The following is an 18172-nucleotide window of genomic DNA, read 5'->3' on the forward strand; positions in this document are numbered from 1 at the left end:
TGTTTCACAAGTCTCTTTTGATGGTTCTTTTTCCACCCACACCTGAAAGAACATCCTTGTCTCCTTACTTTTCACTGTATGTTCTCACAGTAGGATCTCATCCATTCCTATGACTTCAACACGGGAAAAATGCCCCCATCTATTTCATTCAGTGCAGGACCTCACTCTTGAGCTTCAGGAACCTTTTACACGTTGTGCCTTTATATGCGTTTTCCCTTCTGTCTAGAAGGTTCCTATCACCCTTCAGGACAATTTAACACTGCAAGGTCTCACCGCAAACAGAATTGATTCTCCCAGGCTACGTTTCTACAGAACCTCATCCACTCCTCTACCACCACAATCCTCTTCTATCACATTTTCATTCTTAATTCTAATAGTCTTGTTACTTATCCGTACCTGATAAAAGCAGCCACCAACGCTCTTGAGTGCTCACCACAGGACAGGATTATCACAAGGAAGACAGTACAGCGAGGTCACACAGCTAGCTGACTCGAACTCCGGGAGTGTGATACCAAAGCCCATGCTCTTAATCACGAGACTGTAGTTTAAGCCCAAACCAATTGCTCGCTGATTAAAACTACTAATTATGAGAGGGGAGAAAAAGATGATTGCTCAAGCCATCTAGTTACATCTGGACACGGGAAGGGTACGCGCACCAAGGTTCAATTCTGGGCATTAAGAAGCAGCTTCAAGGCTAAGTCGGCTGGAGCAGGAAAGGTGGGCGGACGAGAGCGATAAGGGCAGTGGGCTGGGCAAGATGAGGTGAAGAGAAGGAGTGAGTCTGAAGGCCAGGACTGAACGGGTCAGATACGACTGAACTCCCCAACGCAGAAGCCACTGCGCTGCTTCCGCGCCCCTACCGCTGGACTCGGATGGCCAACGCGGAATCTCTGGAAGCGGCGATAGCCGAAGCCTAGAATCCCGCTCAACTCGCCTCCCTCACGAGCCGAGCCTGCTGTCCACGCACTATTCCGGCTTCCGGATCAAACCTGGCGTGACCACGCAGCGTGCGTCTCCGTCGGAAGCAGTAAGGCAGACGGGCGCCCAGACACTGTCTGCCCATGCGCGCCAAACGCTACAAGCTCTCAGCTCCCAGCACTCGCACCCCCAAAACGACGGGCTCACCTTAGGAAACGCGCCTGCTCCTTGCCCGCCAATGGCGTGCAACCGCTGCGTTCGCCGCTCGCACTGCCCGCCAATGGCGTGCGACCATGCCTTCGCCGCTCGCCCGCTAGCTCGGGCTCCGGCTCACTCGTCCCGCCTCCTCGCCCCCTTCAGCCTCACCCCTCCAAATATGAGGACGGATATGACGACAGTTCGAAGGAGAACCAGGCGGGTTTCATTTCGGCGCCTTTCTTTCTCCGGCGGAAGCGATTGGCTGGCGAGGAGCTAAAGAGGCGGGACAAATCGCCGCGGGTTTAGTGCCGCCACTGGAACCGGGAGATGCGGCGCAGGAGCTGTCGCTGTGTTGGCTTTTACCTGGGTCTCGTCTCTTATTGCGGTTCCTTCTGCGCCTTCGATCATGCTGTTACCTTCGGACGTAGCCCGACTGGTATTGGGTAAGCGCCGACGCTGGAGGGAGGGGTATTGAACCAGGCTAAGCAGGACGGAAGGACCTTTGGGGCCAAAGGTTTTCTTTGGGTGGGGAAGCTTTGGGGCTTTGCCTCCCCGCCTGCAAATTCAGACTGGAGGTGAATCTTCTTCAGTCGGAGGCTCGGATGGTTTAAGCTTCTTTGTGTGTGGATGCACCTCTCTTCCGAGGCTCCGTGGCGAGGGGAGGCTGAAGAGAAGCTCGGGGTGAAACACCTGAGGCCCGGATCCGGTGGGAAAATCAGGCCTGCACACTTAATTAGGATCCCTGCAAGGGGAGTTGCCTATGTGATGGATGGACTGCGTTCTTCAGCCTTGGGCTCACTTTCCCGTGTCAGAGCTGGGACCGAATTAGGAAAAATAAGAACTTCCCCAGCCACCCAGCTTTGTAGAAGGATCTTCTTGACGACCTTCTCATAACTAGCCCTTAGAACTACGAATTTGGGACAAATGGGGTGATCTTCCCTCTCTATCCCCCACCCTCCCGCAAGAAGTCGTAGAGTGTAGAGGTTTGAAATGCCAGTTGCATACTTTAAGACAGCAGCAATTCCTGTTCTTTTGATTAGCAAGAATTTTCACAGGGGAAATGCCTTCCAGTTAAACATTTTCTAGTCCTAGTTAGTTTTTCCTCAATTTGAAAAGAATTAGTAACACTGCCAGTTGTCAGGCTGTATTGTCTGTGTGGGAAACGGGTTTTGTTGTTTTTCCCCTGAAAGAATAAAGAGGATTGTACTGCTGGGAATGAGAGCCACATAAATCTCAAAACCGGAGCCAGTGATTTACAGACATCATATGTGAATGGTAAATGGTAAACATTGTGATAAAACTTCCCCTGGCATCCACGGCCATTACTACCATTATTTTATTGCCAGAAAAATCCATTTCGTATTCCATTTTAAGTACTCAGCCCTGTCCAAAAAAATGGCTTTTGTGCACAGGCTCTTGATGAGCACATTTTGCAGAAAACATTAGAAGGTAATGGTTCCACCATATGTTTTTGGAGAAAATAATGACTTAAGTTTAAACTAATATTTTGTTAATGTTTGGTTAATCTTTTGTGCACTTTATCAGAACTGAATATCAACAGTTAACCTACATCATCTAAGGAAAAAGCTAGCTATCTTGTAATTGTTATATTAATTAGGATTATATGTAAACAGATCCAAAGTAGACTTTCACAAAGTTCACAATAACATTGACATACTTATTATGGGTAGCTGTCCTGTGCATTGTGGGATGTTTATCAGCTCCCTGGCTTCTATCCATTAGATGCCAGCAGGACCCCAAGTCCCCACCCCCACCCAGTCGTGAGAATAAAAAAAGTGTCCAGATATTGACAGTATGTTTCCGGGAGGGCACGAACCACTGGTCCTTAAGAAAGCAGTACGATTTTCTAACTGGAATAATTTACACCAAACTTGTATTTATTCTCCACAAACCAGCTGCTCTCCTAGACTTCCTCCTTTTTTTTAAATGGATAAAAACTACAGAGATTGTTTCTTACCCTAAAATTCTTATTTGTCATTCACATTCCATTTTCATTGCCACCAATCCTAGCAGTATGCATCCCATTACTTCTCTTTTGGACTGTTGTCATGGCTTCTCATATGGTCTTGCAATTCATCTTATTTACTGTTACAAAAATCTGCCTAAAGCATTCACACTACACCTCCAATTCTGAAAGTTGAAAGAGTTGTACACTTAAAAAATTTCAAGTTGTGTGAAAGAATAATCCCCCAAAAAAGCAAATCTCCCCACACTCACCCACTCTTGCTTTTTCATTTAGCATTATATCAACATGGAGATCTATGATCACACAACTTAGTGGCTTAAATATTAACAGTTTTATTATTTACTCATGTTTCTCCTCCTGTCAGTACTCCCTCCCTCTCAGTACTCCTTCAGCCCCTCTCATTGTTGGCCCCTTTTCTTCATTATGTCCTTTCAGCAAATCTTTGGGTGGTAGTATGTTCCAGGCACTGTGCCAAATGCTAAAAATCGAGTTCTCCCCTTAGAGTTTACATAATTGGGTTTTTTACCCTTACCCACACACTCCAAAACATTTTCCTAGACCCCCACCTCACATTCTATCTAATGCTCTATCTATGTCACCCTTTCACAAGTCAGATTTATTCAAAGAATAAGCTCTACTTAGTTGCTCTATTTCCTCACTTAGCTTTCATTCTTCAACATACTGTGCTAAACTTTCGTTAGCAGTAACCTCACTACTCCACTTAATAGCCCTTGCTACTCCGCTACATCCAGCTATTTCCCTTGCTGGAATTTCTTTAAATATTGTACAGGCCAAACTACATCAAAGTGTTGTTTGTTGCCTCTGGGCCACCAGTTTTGGTTTATTAGTATGTCATACAAGGTGCTCTGTGGAACTGATCCTACCCATCTCTCTTGCTTGATCTCAACTTTTCAACATAGGTCCCTATGCTCCAGGCATACCAAACGACTTGCAGTTTCTGCAGATATTCTTATGTATTTTGTTCTCTCTGCCTGCAATGTTTTTTCTCCCCTAGTTACACTTGTATTCAAGGTTCAGGTCAATTGTAATCTCTCAAACTTTTTTCCAGCAGGTACAGTTTAGTACTTTCTCCTTACATGCTCTCATGGCATTGTGGATTACTTCTGTCATACTCTTACCATGTTTTATTGTAGCTTTGTGTTTACTTACTTTTTTTTTTTGGTAAAATAAAACATAACAAAATTTAACCATTTTAGCCATTTTTACAGTTCTGTGACATTAAGTACAATCACATTGTTCTGTAAACCTCACCATCATTCACCTATAGAACTTCACCTTACGAAAATGAAACTTTTTTGTCCTATGTTGTATTCTTAATCTGGGATTAATGGACAGGCTTCAAGAGTTCTGTGAGCCCCCAGACTATCTATAAAACTTAATGTATAGGTGGGGCATTTTTTTTATGGGTAAAGTATCCAGAACCTTATTTAGATTCCCAAATACGTTTGTTCCTTTCTGTGTGAGTCAGCATCCATTCAGGAAAACTGAAAGTAATCTGAGTATTTAACATGGAGGGATTTAATGAGGGTATTGGTTTCACTGGTGATAGAAAAGCTAAGACAAGCTGCTTACATGAGCCAGCTCAGAGAGTAGCAACAGCAGGAAACCACTCTGATAATCAGCAAGACAAGGAGAGATGAAACCCAGAGGCTGGTTTCACTGTGGAAGCTGGAAGGTAGACTTTGGTGTGGGAGCAGTAGTAGAGGAGATTCTACCATGGCAAAGAGGAAATGGAGGAAAAAAAACATGGCTGCTTCCAACTGCCCTCCAATCTCCAACTGGTGCTTCCCATTGATTGAACCCAACCAGAGGCTAGCCGACATGGAGCCCAGGAAATTGCCTGCAGGGGCTCAGGTTTCCTGTCCTACAGGGCAGAGCAGGGGAAACAGGAAGAGTAGATTTGAAGGCAAACAACCAGGACTGCCATACCTCCGCAAAGTTGAAGAGCCACTGGTTCTATTCACCTTATATCACTAAGATGTAGATATTTAATAAATATTTACAAAAGTGTAGCTGTGATCATGACCTTCCCCTTTGTACTGAATAATATCTGTCATTTTTTTCAGATTCTGTTTATTCAGATTCTGTTATTTATTCATAATAATGTCATTGCTGACATTTATAACATTTTATGGTCCTTACCCATTCTGTCTTTTCAGCTGTATTTCCAGCTGTTCTCCATCATATACCTAGTTCTTCATCCAAAACAGGCATGTTCTTCAAACATGCTCCATATGTGCTTTCCATCAGCTTCGTTGGGATTCCCCTACTGTCCTTCACTATTTGTCTCTTCCTTGAAACATGCATAGTATTCCCCAGTCTGTTAATACTTTCTCTAGCCCCTATGAAGTAACTCCAATTGTCTTACCACCTTTCCTTATATTACAGTTATTTGCATGTATATCTTTTGGGTCCTTGTAGATTATAGCTTCTTTATAGAGAGATTTTCCTTGTTATTTGTGGATCTAGTAATATAAAGCACTGCAAGTTAAGTATAAAGCACTGCAAGTTAAGTCTTCCCAAGAATTATTTACATTTTTTAAAGATCTTAAACTACTGATATTTGGGGGAAGTTATTAGAATATGTGAAGGAAATATTTTCATGTAGGGAGGTTTGCTGTCTCTTGCTTTCTTCATCAGGTGTATCTCTCTTTATCTTTCCCTCTCTATAAGTAAGAAGAAGAGAGGGCAGACTGTTGGCATCCTAGGTCCTAAAATTCAAAAACCCTAGATATAGCTAGGATTTTGTCTTTCCTTCTCTTTTTCAATTATGTTTTCCCTTCAGTCTATTTTGTTACTCATTACTACCTCCACTGAAAAGCAGGCAGAAGACAATATTAAGAAAAAAGGACATTCAAATTACCTATTTGAACATTGTTCAGTAAGTTTACACAAAAGATGTAGTTATTTTAAAGGTTTTTTTTTTTTTTTTTTTTTTTTTGCGGTACGCGGGCCTCTCACTGCTGTGGCCTCTCCCGTTGCGGAGCACAGGCTCCGGACGCGCACGCTCAGCAGCCACGGCTCACGGGCCCAGCCGCTCCGCGGCACGTGGGATCCCCCCAGACCGGGGCACGAACCCGCGTCCCCTGCATGGTCAGGCGGACTCTCAACCACTGCGCCACCAGGGAAGCCCTAAAGATTTTTTTAAGGAATAAAAAGGAGAAACAAATTAAACTAATTTTGAAGAGTAACTATTTGTATTATTGTAATAAAAGATAATTGGCCCCTATTGTGTATTTTCATTGTAACATTTTAGATTTAGAATAATTTGTACCTAAAATTTCCCCCATTATTCTGATTGAGAATTGGTTACAATCAGGTACTTAATGATGATAAATAAGCTTTTCGTAGGCAAATAACTCGTTAACTGTAAGTGTAATAATAAATGAGCATGAAAGCAATCAACTGTTGCTTTACCTCATTATTTTGGAACTTCCCAGACAAAAGTAAAGCAGAATACATCAAGTCTAATCCAAAATGGGGATTCTAGATAGCCCAAAGGTGGGCATTTTTTTTGAGAGCAGAAGAGTTATATCAGATATTGCTAATTTAAAAATGTATCATAACTTTTAAACCCTGTTGTAGAAGCAATCTAGCCTTTTAACAAAGGCTTTTCTCAAATGTATACTATACAAAAGTATAATATCTTACGAGAAGCCAAAAACTATCTGGTCTTCGTTGATTCCTTTTTTTTTTTTTTTTTTTGGCTGCACCGCTAATTCCCTGACCCTCGGCAGTGAAAGCACAGAGTCCTAACCACTGGACCACCAGGGAATTACCACCATATTTTTCTAGAAAGGTTAACTGCATATCACTATATTCTGTCTTGGACAGCGTTTCTCAACCTTTATTTCGTTATCGTACTCTTAGGAAGTATTTTTAGACTTTTTTTTTTCCCCTAATTGCCCCTTGCATGAGATTTTAATGTTACAAATATACCGTTTATATATTGTATGTATATCTGTGATTTATGCATAAAAAGAGTTATATTTTATTCTTTCCTCTTCCTCCCCAGTACCAATTTTCACCCCCTTGGGACTATGTCATGCATTTTGAGAATACTTGGTCTAGAAAAAAGCAAATCTACGTTAAGGAATTAGATTTCATAACACCAGCTGTTAGAAGTCCCAAGTGGTTGTCAATATATCTGGGGTGATTAGTACTTTTGAAACTTTCTACCATGAAAAGAAACTGTTTGGGGTCTTCAATTTAAGTCTTGAAGCATGTAAAGAAAAAGCTCCAACTGCCCTGATTCCATGAATGATTCTAGTGATTTATAGACATTTAAAATTCTAACTTCATGAAATCCTAGTGGCAGCTGACTTACTTATTCCAAATAATGTAACTGTTAGAAAGCCAGTCATAAAAAATGATTTCTTTTCAGCTGGCTGTAGTTTTATTGGGGTTTATATTGGGTTATTTGTGAAAAATGAAAAAACAAGGAAAATAGCAGTCTATCTTTGATCCACATTGAAAGTGATTTTATATTTTCAATGAAGGGGATATTGAAGTGGTAGTATCTGAAGTGAAAGGTTTCTTCTGCTTTCTAAATGCTTTCTCACACTCCAAACGACAATGTCTTTGGTTGTTTTGTTTTGGGTTTTTTGTATGTTTGTTTCTTCCTGTAGCATTGATTAGCAAGAGGTTGGAAAACTGATTCGTCAACTATGAGTACAAACTGGTGAATTGGTTCCCAAATCCCAGGTAGGGCATTCCCTAAAATGGGATGACAATTTCCTTGCCCTTTTCTTTTTATAATGCTCATATATAATAACTTTGTAGGCCCTCTCAAGTTTTTGACTTGAAGGGCCTGGTTGAAGATATCATTCCAGGTGAAGAGGGTAGACCTTTATAATTTTAAAGTTGGGAAAGACCTTAGTAATAATTGCCTTAGTAGTTATTAACTATTATACCAACACCAAGGTAAATATACTACAAAGGGAATCTAGTATCCAGTAATAGGATTTTGGTACATAGGGAATTCAAAAAAAGATTCTCTGAGGAAGTGATAATTACAGTAGACCTGAAGAATGAGTTGGAAAAAAAAGAAAAGGAAAAAAAATAAAGAATGAATTGGAAGTAGCTAGGCTAAGAAAAGATAAGCTGCCCAAGCAAAGGCAATAAAGTATACAGTAGCCTTGAAATAACAGCATTTATGTATTGAAAACATGCTCAACATCAGTAATTATTAAATAGAAATCAAAACTACAATGAAGTACCACCTCACATCAGTCAGAATAGCCATATTAAAAAGTCTACAAATAACAAATGTTGGAGAGGGTGTGGAAAAAAGGGAACCCTCCTACACTGTTGGTGAGAATATAAGTTGGTGCAGCCACTATGGAAAACAGTATGGAGGTTCCTCAACTAAAATTAAAGTTGCCATATGATCCAGCAGTCTCCCACTCCAGGGCATATAAACAGACAAAACGATAATTCAAAAAGATACATATACCCGTATGTTCATAGCAGCACTATTCACAATAGCCAAGACATGGAAACAACCTAAGTGTCCATCAACAGATGACTGGATAAAGATGTGGTACGTGTATACAATGGAATACTACTCAGCCATAAGAAAGAATGAAATAATGCCGTTTGCAGCAGCATGGATGGACTTGGAGATTATCATACTAAGTAAAGTAAGTCAAAAAGAGAAAGACAAATACCATATGATATCACTTATATGTGGAATCTAAAATATGACACAAATGAACCTATTTACAGAACAAAAATACTCTCAGACATAGAGAACAGACATGTGGTTGCAGGGGGGAGGAGAGGATGGATTGAGAGATTGTTGTATAAACAACAAGGTGCTACCATACAGCACAGGGAACTGTATTCAATATCCTGTGATAACCATAATGGAAAAGAATGTTTTAAATGTGTGTGTGTGTGTGTGTGTGTGTGTGTGTGTATTTATTTATTTATGTATAACTGAATCACTTTGCTGTACAGCAGAAATTAACACAATATTGTAAATCAACTATATTTCAATTTTTAAAAAAAGCATTCATGTATTCGTGGAATTGAAAGACCAGTTTGGCTAGGAAAGACGGAATGATAAGACATAAGGCTAAAGAGGAAATTAGGATATAAAACAAGTAGAGCCTCATATGACATATTAAGAATATAGGATTGTTTCTCATTGAGATATAATTCACATACCACAAAGTGTAAATTTCAGTAGTTTTTAGTACATGTTGTACTACCATCACCATTATCTTAATTCCAGAACATTTTATCACCCCGGAAAGAAACCCCATACTCATTAACAGTCACTCCCAATTTCTCCCTTTTCCCATCTTCTGGCAAATAGTAATCTACTTTCTGTCTATAGATTTGCCTGTTCTGGACATTTCATGTAAATATGATTATACAGTATGTGGCCTTTTATGTCTGACTTCTTGAATTTACCAGTGTTTTCAAGATTCATCAGTGTTTCAACAAGTATAGATAATTCCTTCTTATGGCTGAATAATATTCTGTTGTATAGATATACCACATTTTGTTTGTCCATTGGTGAACAGTAGCTTGTTTCCACTTTGGGGCTATTATTAAAAATGCTGCTGTGAACATTTGTGTACAAGTTTTGTTTGGGCATATGATTTCGGTTCTCTTAGATATATTCCTAGGAGTGGATTAGCTTGGTTGTATGGTAATTCTATGTTTACTATTTTTGAGAACTTAACATATGGTTTTCAAAAGTGGCTGTACCATTTTATGTTCCCACCAGCAATATATGAGGTTTCCAATTTCTCCACTTTTTTGCCAATACTAACTACTGTCTTTTAATTCTAGGTATCCTAATGGGTATGAATTAGTATATCTCATTGTGCTTTTGCTTTTACATTTTCCTAATGACCAACGAAGTTGAGCCTCTTTTCATGTGCTTATTAGCAGTTTGTGTATCTTCTTTGGAGAAAGGTCTGTTCAGATCTTTTGTGCATTTTTTAATTGGGTTATTTGTCTTGTTATTATTGTCTTGCAAGAGTTTTTTTTAATATATTCTGTATTCTGGTCCCTTATCAGATATATGATTTGCAAATATTTTCTTCCATTTTGTTGGTTGTCTTTTCACTTTCTTGTTTGTATCTTTGGAAGTACAAAAGTTTTTAATTTTGATAAAGTTCAGTTTATTTTTTTCTTTTGTTGCTTATTCTTTAGATGCCATATGTAAGAAACCATTGTCTAATCTAAGGTCAAAAAAATTTACACCTGTGATTTTTTTCTAAAAGTTATAATTTTAGTTCTTATATTTAGGTCTTTGATTCATTTTGAGTTACTTTTTGTATTTAGCATGAAGAAAGGGTCCAACTTCGGTTTTTTGCAGGTGGCTATCCAGTTGTCCCAGCACCAGCTGTGAAAAGACTATTCTTTCCCCCATTGAAGTGATGTGGTACTTTTCTAAAAACTCAATTGACCATAAAAGCTTAGACTGTTAATTCTGTTCAACTGATCTACATGTCTATCCTTATGCCAGTACACAGTTATCTTGATTACTATAGCTTTGTAATATGTTTTGAAATAGGTAAATGTGAGTCCTCCAGTTGTTTTGTTTTCGAGATTGTTTTGCTACTCTGTGTCCCTTGTATTTCCTTACAAATTTTAGGATCAGTTTATTTATTTCTGCAAAAAAGGCAGGTGGGGTTTTGATAGGGATTGTGTTGTGTGTGTAGGTCAACTTTGGGAGTATTGATATTCTTTGGGTCCATGAACCCAAGATATCTTCCCATTTATTTAGTCTTATTTAACATCTTTTAATGTTTTCTAGTTTTAGTGTACTCTTATTTTGTTAAACTTATTTCTAAGTATTCTTTTTAATGTTATTTTAAATAGAATTGTTTTCTTAATTTCATTTTTGGATTGTTCATTGCAAGTGTATAGATATACAGTTGATTTCTGTATATGCATCTTGTATCCCACAGCCTTGCTGAAGTCATTTAAAATTTTCTATATGTGACATCATGTCTTCTGGAAACAACTGACTTTTGGTTTCATTGATTTTTCTCAATTTTTTAACTCTCTATTCCTTTTTTTTTTTTTCCCCTCTAATATCCATTATTTCCTTCCCTCTGCTTCCTTTGGGTTTAGTTTGCTCTATTTCTAGTTTCTTAAAGTGCAAGGATAGGTTATGGATTTGAGGTCTTTCATCTTTTTAATACAGGTATTTATAGCTATAAGTATACAAATAAGCAATGCTTTAGCTGCATCCCATAAGTTTTGGTATATTGTATTTTTGTTTGCATTTATCTTAAAATATTTTCTACTTATTTATATATTCTCTGACCCTTTGATTATTTAGGAGAGTGTTTGATTTCCACATATTTGTGAATTTCCCGTTGTTTCTGATTTCTCATTTAATTCCATACTCAGTATGATTTCAGTCTTTTTTCATTTATTAAAGACTGGGCAATTAGGAGAGAAATTGAAATAACAAGCATCCAGATTGGAAAGGAAAGAGTCAAATATCTCTATTTTCAGATTAGATGATGTCTTGACCAGGCTAGAACTTTCAGTACAGTGTTGCATAGAAGTGGCAAGAGCAGACATCTTTGTCTTGTCCTTGATCTTGTGGGGAAAGCTTTGAGTCTTTCATCATTGAATATGATGTTCACTTGTCTTAATGTCCACTTTGTCTAATACTGGTGTAGCCTCTCCAGCTGTCATTAGGTTACTGTCTGGATGGTGTATCTTTTTCCATCCTTTTATTTTCAACTAATTTGTGTCTTTTTTTTGAACATTTTCACCCTTTTTAATTAATTAATTAATTTATTTTTATTTGGCCACATAGCGTGTGGGATCTTAGTTCCCCAACCAGGGATGGAACCCACACCCCCTGCATTGGAAGCACAGAGTCTTAACCACTGGAGCACCAGGGAAGTCCCTGCAGTTGTCTTTTAAAGCAGAGAGGAGAAAAAGGATTACAAACAAATATCATTTATACTATTTTATTCTTGCCTGTGTAGTTACCTTTACCATTTTTCGTTAATATTTTAGTGTGGATTTGACTTTCATTTTAGTCTGAAGGACTTCCTTTAATATTTCATATAGGGCAGGTCTGTTAGCAGCAGATTATTTCAGTGTTTTTTAATCTGGGACTATCTTAGTTTCTTAATTTTGAAGAAGTCATGCTAGATAATAGAATTCTTGGTTGACTTTTTCCTGTCAGCACTTTTAATATGTCATCTCACTGCCTCTGGCCTTCATGGTTTCTAATGAGAACTCAGCTGTTAATCTTATAGAGGATCCCTTGTATGTTATAAGCCATTTCTCTTTCCACTTTCAAGATTCTCTCTTTTGACAATTTACGATATGTCTAGCTATGGATCTCTGAATTTATCTTACTTGTAGTTTTTTGAGTTTCCTGAATAAGTAGATTGATTATAGTTTCCTAAAATTTGGGGTGTTCTCAGCCCAATATTTCTTCAAATATTCTTTCTACCCTTTTCTGTCTCTCAGTTCCTTCTGGGACCCCCAGAGCATATGCTTATGTTGGTACATTTGAAAAAGTTTCACAGGTCTCTGAGACTGTTCACTTTCGTCATTCTTTTTTTGTTTGTGTTCCTCATACTAGATAATCTCATTTGATCTATGTTCAAGTGCACTGATTCTTTGATCTTTCTCCTCAAATCTGCTATTTATTGGCAAATTTTGTACTTCAGTTATTATGCTTTTTGTTTTCAACTCCAGAATTTCTACATGGTTTTTTTTCTTTTAATTTCTTTCTCTTTTATTTCTTTTTCATAGATGTTCTCATAATTTTGTTTAGATATTTAGGCATAGTTTTCTTTAGTTCTCTGACCTTATTTTAAAAAGCTGAAAGTTTTAAGTCTAGTGCCTTGGCTTCCTTAGTGACAGTTTCTACTGACCGTACATTTTCCCCCTTGTTTATTAGCCATACTTTCTTGTTTTTCTGCATGTCTCATAATTTCTTTATTGAAAATTGAGAACTTTAAAAGTTTTCAATTGGTATAGTGGTAGAATGTGACAACTCTTGTAATCTGATTCACCTCCCTCCTTCATGTTTGTTATTGCTCCTTGTTGTTGTTTAGCAGTTTTTTTTTTTTTTTAACGATTAGTCTCCTGAACTAATTATGTAAGGTCTATATTCTTTGAGTTTATATTCTATGATTGGACAATGATTTCCTTAAATGCTTGGAGTCAGTAAATCTCCCACTGTTTGCTAGGGGGCTGTGTGTACATTGGGGTATGCTTCAACATTCAGCTAAGCATTTGACAGCTTTGCCTTAGCCTTCACTTCCTGCTTGTCAGAGGCTTATGGTCAGCCAGAGGTGAGTGCTTAGGGTTGTCAGATCTTTTCTGAATACACATGCTACCCTACATTTGCACATGGCCTTCTAGTGTCCCAGGAGTATGTCAGAGCTTTTAAAATCCCCCTACAGACTTCTCATTCCCCAGCTTTTCTTTTTGAGTTTGTTTGTTTGTTTAGCTTGTTGTTTGTCCCAACCATTATCTCTGTCATAGGCAGCTGTAGTGTTAACCAGTTTCTGCTGATTGATTTAACAAAAACACCTCCAAGGAGAAGGTTTACACAGGGTGAACTTTGATTCAATTCAAAGACAAGCCATGCAAGTGAGGTTTTACATGAAGTTGTCACACAAATCAAATAATGACAGTTTCTGGGAATGGGACTTGGGAAAGAGTCCAGCTTCATCTGATCTGTCCATTTTCTACTGGGCTGCTGGTTTTCACTGCATTTGCAGGCTGTTGATTTTCAAGTATACCACTCAGTTGGAGAGATGAGCATGAGAGAATAGAGGAAGTTAAAATGCCACAGTGTTGATTGTCCTTACTGACATTCAGCCATTTTTCTTAATAAATGCTCACAGATTTTTTTGCAAGACAATGATTATTTTCAGAGTTCTGTAAAAGTTTAATAATTTGTGCCGGTGTTCTCATTGCTTTTATAGAAGAGAGGACTTTTGGAGGTCCTTACTCTTCCATTCCTGCTGAAGCTGCTCAGGATTTAGAAGTTTAACCTGAGAGCTGTGGGAAATGATGTGAGCCCTTCAGCTTTACACAAGGAAATAACTTAACCAGATTTGATTCACAAGTCAAGGCAGGTGTGATGCCTTATAGATGAAGTATCTTACTCTGGAAGAATTTAAGTGCTTTTCTTCCCCAAAGCCACAATGCTTATTTTAACACAATAGAGTAAGAACCTGGTCTCCTGATATCCTATCTAGTGTTCTTTTTCTGCTGTATTACTGCTTATAGAGTTGGTTAGTTGAACCCCAGTGATGCTAAGAAATAAAAAAAGAAGGATAGGATGCTAGTCAAGACAGTGTTCATATATATGAAAGTACAAAGCACTGGTACATGATATTGTTTCATAAATGTCAGTTAGGTGTGAATATTAAAGTTCTGGTTGAAATAGTTAATGCTTTGATTCCCAAAGGGCAGAAATTAAAAAGCAAAGGAGTGCCTTTCTTACATTTCATACGAAGTAGGTCTTCTCTTCAATTTTTTTTTACACCATTAGGCAAATAAGTGAAATATACAGGTAAATTGCAATGTTGAGAGAATGTAATTTTTTTCATAATCCAATAAGTTAATTTATACCATCTACTCACCTAGTTAATTTGGAGGTTATGGAGTAGAACATTTATCACTTATTGGTTCTCTTGTTATTTATTGTTACTTTATTGTTTCTCCTGTAAGCATTACTGTGCAGTAATTGCACTTTATCAAACACCTTATTTTTCTGGGTTAGCTAGAGTTTCTGGGAGTTTTGGTTTTTTCCAGTTTTATTGAGATGTAATTGATATGCATCACTGTATAAGTTTAAGATGTACAGCATAATGGTTTGACATATATATTGTGAAATGATTGCTGCAGTAAGTTCAGTTCGCCTCTATCATCTCCCATAATTACAATAAAAAGAGAAAGCAAAAAAACAAATTTTTTTTTCCTTGTGATGAGAACTCTTAGGATCGATTCAATCTCCTAACAATTTTCATATATATCGTACAGCAGTGTTAAGTATAATCACTTACTATATTGCAGTGTACTTACAGTACCTAGTATTTACAGTTGACCCTTAAACAACACAGATTTGAACTGTGCGGGTCCACTTACATGTGGATTTTTTTTTCAATGAACACACTCTACTACACAATCCATAGTTGGTTGAATCTGCGTATGTGGACCTCGGATTTGGAGGGCCAACTATAGTTATACATGGATTTTTCGACTGTGTGGAGGGTCGATGCCCTTAGCCCCAGCATTGTTCAAGGGTCAACTGTATTTATCTTGTAACTGGAAATTTGTATCTTCTGACCGCCGTTTTCTGATTGCCCCTCCTTCCATCCCCTGCCTCTGGTAACCACAAATCTGGTCTCTTTTTCTGTGAGTTCAGTTGGGGGTTTTTTGTTTTTGTTTTTAAGATTCCACATATGAGTGAGATCATATAGCATTTGTCTGTTTTGGCCTAAGTTATTTCACTTACCATAATACTCTCAAGTTCCATCCATGTTGTCCCAAATGCCAAGGTTTCATTTTTTTTTTATTAATGGCTGAATAATACTCCATTGTGTGTATATATACACCACAACTTATTTATCCATACATTCATCAGTGGACACTTAGGTTGTTTCCATGCCTTGTCTATTGTAAATAATGCTGCTATGAACACAGGGGGCACAGATATCTTTTCAAGATAGTGTTTTTTCTTTCCTTTGGATATATTCCCAGAAGTGGAATTGCTGGATCATATGGTAGTTCTATTTTTAATTTTTTGAGGATCCTCCATACTGTTTTCCGTAGTGGCTGTATCAGTTTTCAATCTCACCAACAGTACACAAGGGTTAATTGGATAACTTGGTTTCTTGTTCTTGAATTTTATGAGTTCTTTATTTATGTGGGTTATTAACCCCTTATCAGATAGATATGTGGAAATATTTTTCCCATTCCATAGGTTGTTTTTTCATTTTGTTGATGGGTTTCTTTTGCTGTGCAGAAGCTTTCTAATTTGATATATTCCAACTTGTTTATTTTTTATTTTGTAACTTGCGCATTAGGTGTCAAATCCAGAAAATCACTGCCAAGACCCATGTCAAAGGGCTTTTTTCCTGTTTTCTTCTAGGAGTTTCTTGCTTTCAGGTCTTATGTTTAAGTCTTTAATCCATTTCAAGTTAATTTTTGTGAGTGGTGTAAGATAAGGGTCTAGTTTCACTCTTTTATGTGTGAATATCCAATTTTTCTAGCACCATTTGTTGAACAGATGGTTTTTTTCTCCATTGAGTATTCTTGGCTTCCTTGTCAAATTTAGTTGACCATTTATGCTGTGGATTTTTTCTAGGCTCTCAATTCTGTTCCGCTGATCTATTTGTCTGTTTTTATGCCAGTACCATACTGTTTTGTTTACTATGGCTTTATAGCATATTAGCTAGAGTTTTTCTTTTCGAACAGCTGTTTTATGAATTCTGCCTTGTACTGCAGCACAAACTGGTGTTTCAGGCAAGGCTGTAGAATCCCATCATGTTCACCTGAAGTTACATTTATGATATGAAACTGCTGTAGTATTTTCAACAGCACTTTTAATTGAAAGTTCAGCATTTACTGAAATTACTGAGTTACATTTTATTTTTCCTTTAGGTTACTTACAACAAGAGAACCTTACTTCTACCTGCCAGGCTTTTATTTTGGAAAGTTCAAATTTAAAAGAATATGCAGAACACTGTACAGATGAAGGTTTTATCCCAGCCTGCTTACTGGTGAGTGATTTGTTCTTTAAGGAAATATTTCACCATTGACCCACATAAGACACTATAAACATGGTCTTAAAAATCAGTCCATTAGCAAAATCAAAATGGGCAGAAATTTGATAGTTTGTATTCATGCATCGGTGGAAAGACCTAAAGAAGGCCAGCTCTTTTTTTCATACATTTATGTCTAAGCTGGGAAGTGAATTCCAACTTTGAGAGTCAGTTTCAAAATGACACCTTCATTTCTAATTAGTTTCACTACTGCTTGTTTTGGGGCTTACTTGTTTACTGCCTGTTATGGACTAAATATTTGTATCCCTCCAAAATTCGTATATTGAAACCCCACCCCTCAGTGTGATGGTATTTAGAGGTAAGGCGTTTGGAAAGTAAATAGGTTTAGATTAGGATATGAAGTTGGGACCCTCATGATGGGATTTAAAAAGTGCAAGACAGAGAAATTTCCATGTGCACACACATCAAGAAGGGGGATGTCTACAAGCCAGGAAATAGGTCCTCACCAGGAACCAAATCATCTGCCAACTTGATCTTGGATTTCCCAGCCTGCAGAACAATGAGAAACAAGCCACCTGGTCTATGGCATTATATAGCAGTCCAATCTTTCCTATATTTGCTTTTCCTATAGTTGCTTACTTCAGACAAATATGAAACATATTTTGATATCTTGTTGTCACCTCTTTTTAAAATATCACTAGACCAGTAGAGCATTGTTTGGTATTTAATGGGTATATGCTAGAACTACATTATTTGAAATGGTATTTTGTCATTTTATTTTACTTTATTTTATTTTGCGGTACACGGGCCTCTCACCGTTGTGGCCTCTCCCGTTGCAGAGCACAGGCTCTGGACGCACAGGCTTAGCGGCCATGGCTCACGGGCCCAGCCGCTCCACGGCATGTGGGATCTTCCCGGACCAGGGCACGAACCCGTGTCCCATGCATCGGCAGGCAGACTCTCAACTGCTGCGCCACCAGGGAAGCCCTGTCATTTTATTTTAAACATGGGTCTTTAGATTCATTTCAGCTGTCACAGACAACATGATTATCTATGGAGGAAACCTAAAAAAACCTACAAAACTGCTGGAGTTTAGCAAGGTTACAGGATACAAAGTGTACGAAAGTCCATCATATTTCTTTATACCTACAATGAACCATTGGAAGTGGAATTAAAAAATATATACCATTTATAGTAGCACCCAATAAACAAACAAAAATAAAATACTTAGGTAATATATGTAACAAAATATGCGTAAAATCTGTATGCTAAAATCTACATGAAAGAAATCAAAAAACTTGAA

The 18172-nt window shown here is 38.0% G+C and overlaps 2 protein-coding genes across 5 annotated transcripts in view; one reads left to right on the plus strand and one right to left on the minus strand.

The window, feature by feature from the left end:
* ATM (ATM serine/threonine kinase) overlaps window positions 1-1026 on the minus strand; it is a 140030-nt gene extending 139004 nt beyond the window's left edge. Inside the window, 1 exon segment of the mRNA XM_032640231.1 lies at window positions 397-1026. The gene's annotated coding sequence lies outside the window, so the exon portion shown is untranslated.
* Window positions 1027-1420: 394 nt separating this feature from the next.
* Window positions 1421-18172, plus strand: part of LOC116758178 (protein NPAT) — a 52395-nt gene continuing 35643 nt past the window's right edge. Inside the window, exons 1-2 of one of the 4 annotated variants that reach the window (XM_032640924.1) lie at window positions 1421-1559; window positions 16748-16866. Coding sequence is in view for 2 of the 4 variants with exons in the window: in XM_032640922.1 (XP_032496813.1) it covers window positions 1523-1559; window positions 16748-16866 (156 nt within the window). In the remaining 2 variants the exon portion in view is untranslated. The remainder of the gene's footprint in view (window positions 1560-16747; window positions 16867-18172) is intronic. The other 3 variants (XM_032640922.1, XM_032640923.1, XM_032640921.1) reach the window with 3 other exon arrangements.

The sequence above is a fragment of the Phocoena sinus genome, chromosome 8 (assembly GCF_008692025.1).
Source record: "Phocoena sinus isolate mPhoSin1 chromosome 8, mPhoSin1.pri, whole genome shotgun sequence".
In the NCBI taxonomy this organism is placed as follows: Eukaryota; Metazoa; Chordata; class Mammalia; order Artiodactyla; family Phocoenidae; genus Phocoena; species Phocoena sinus.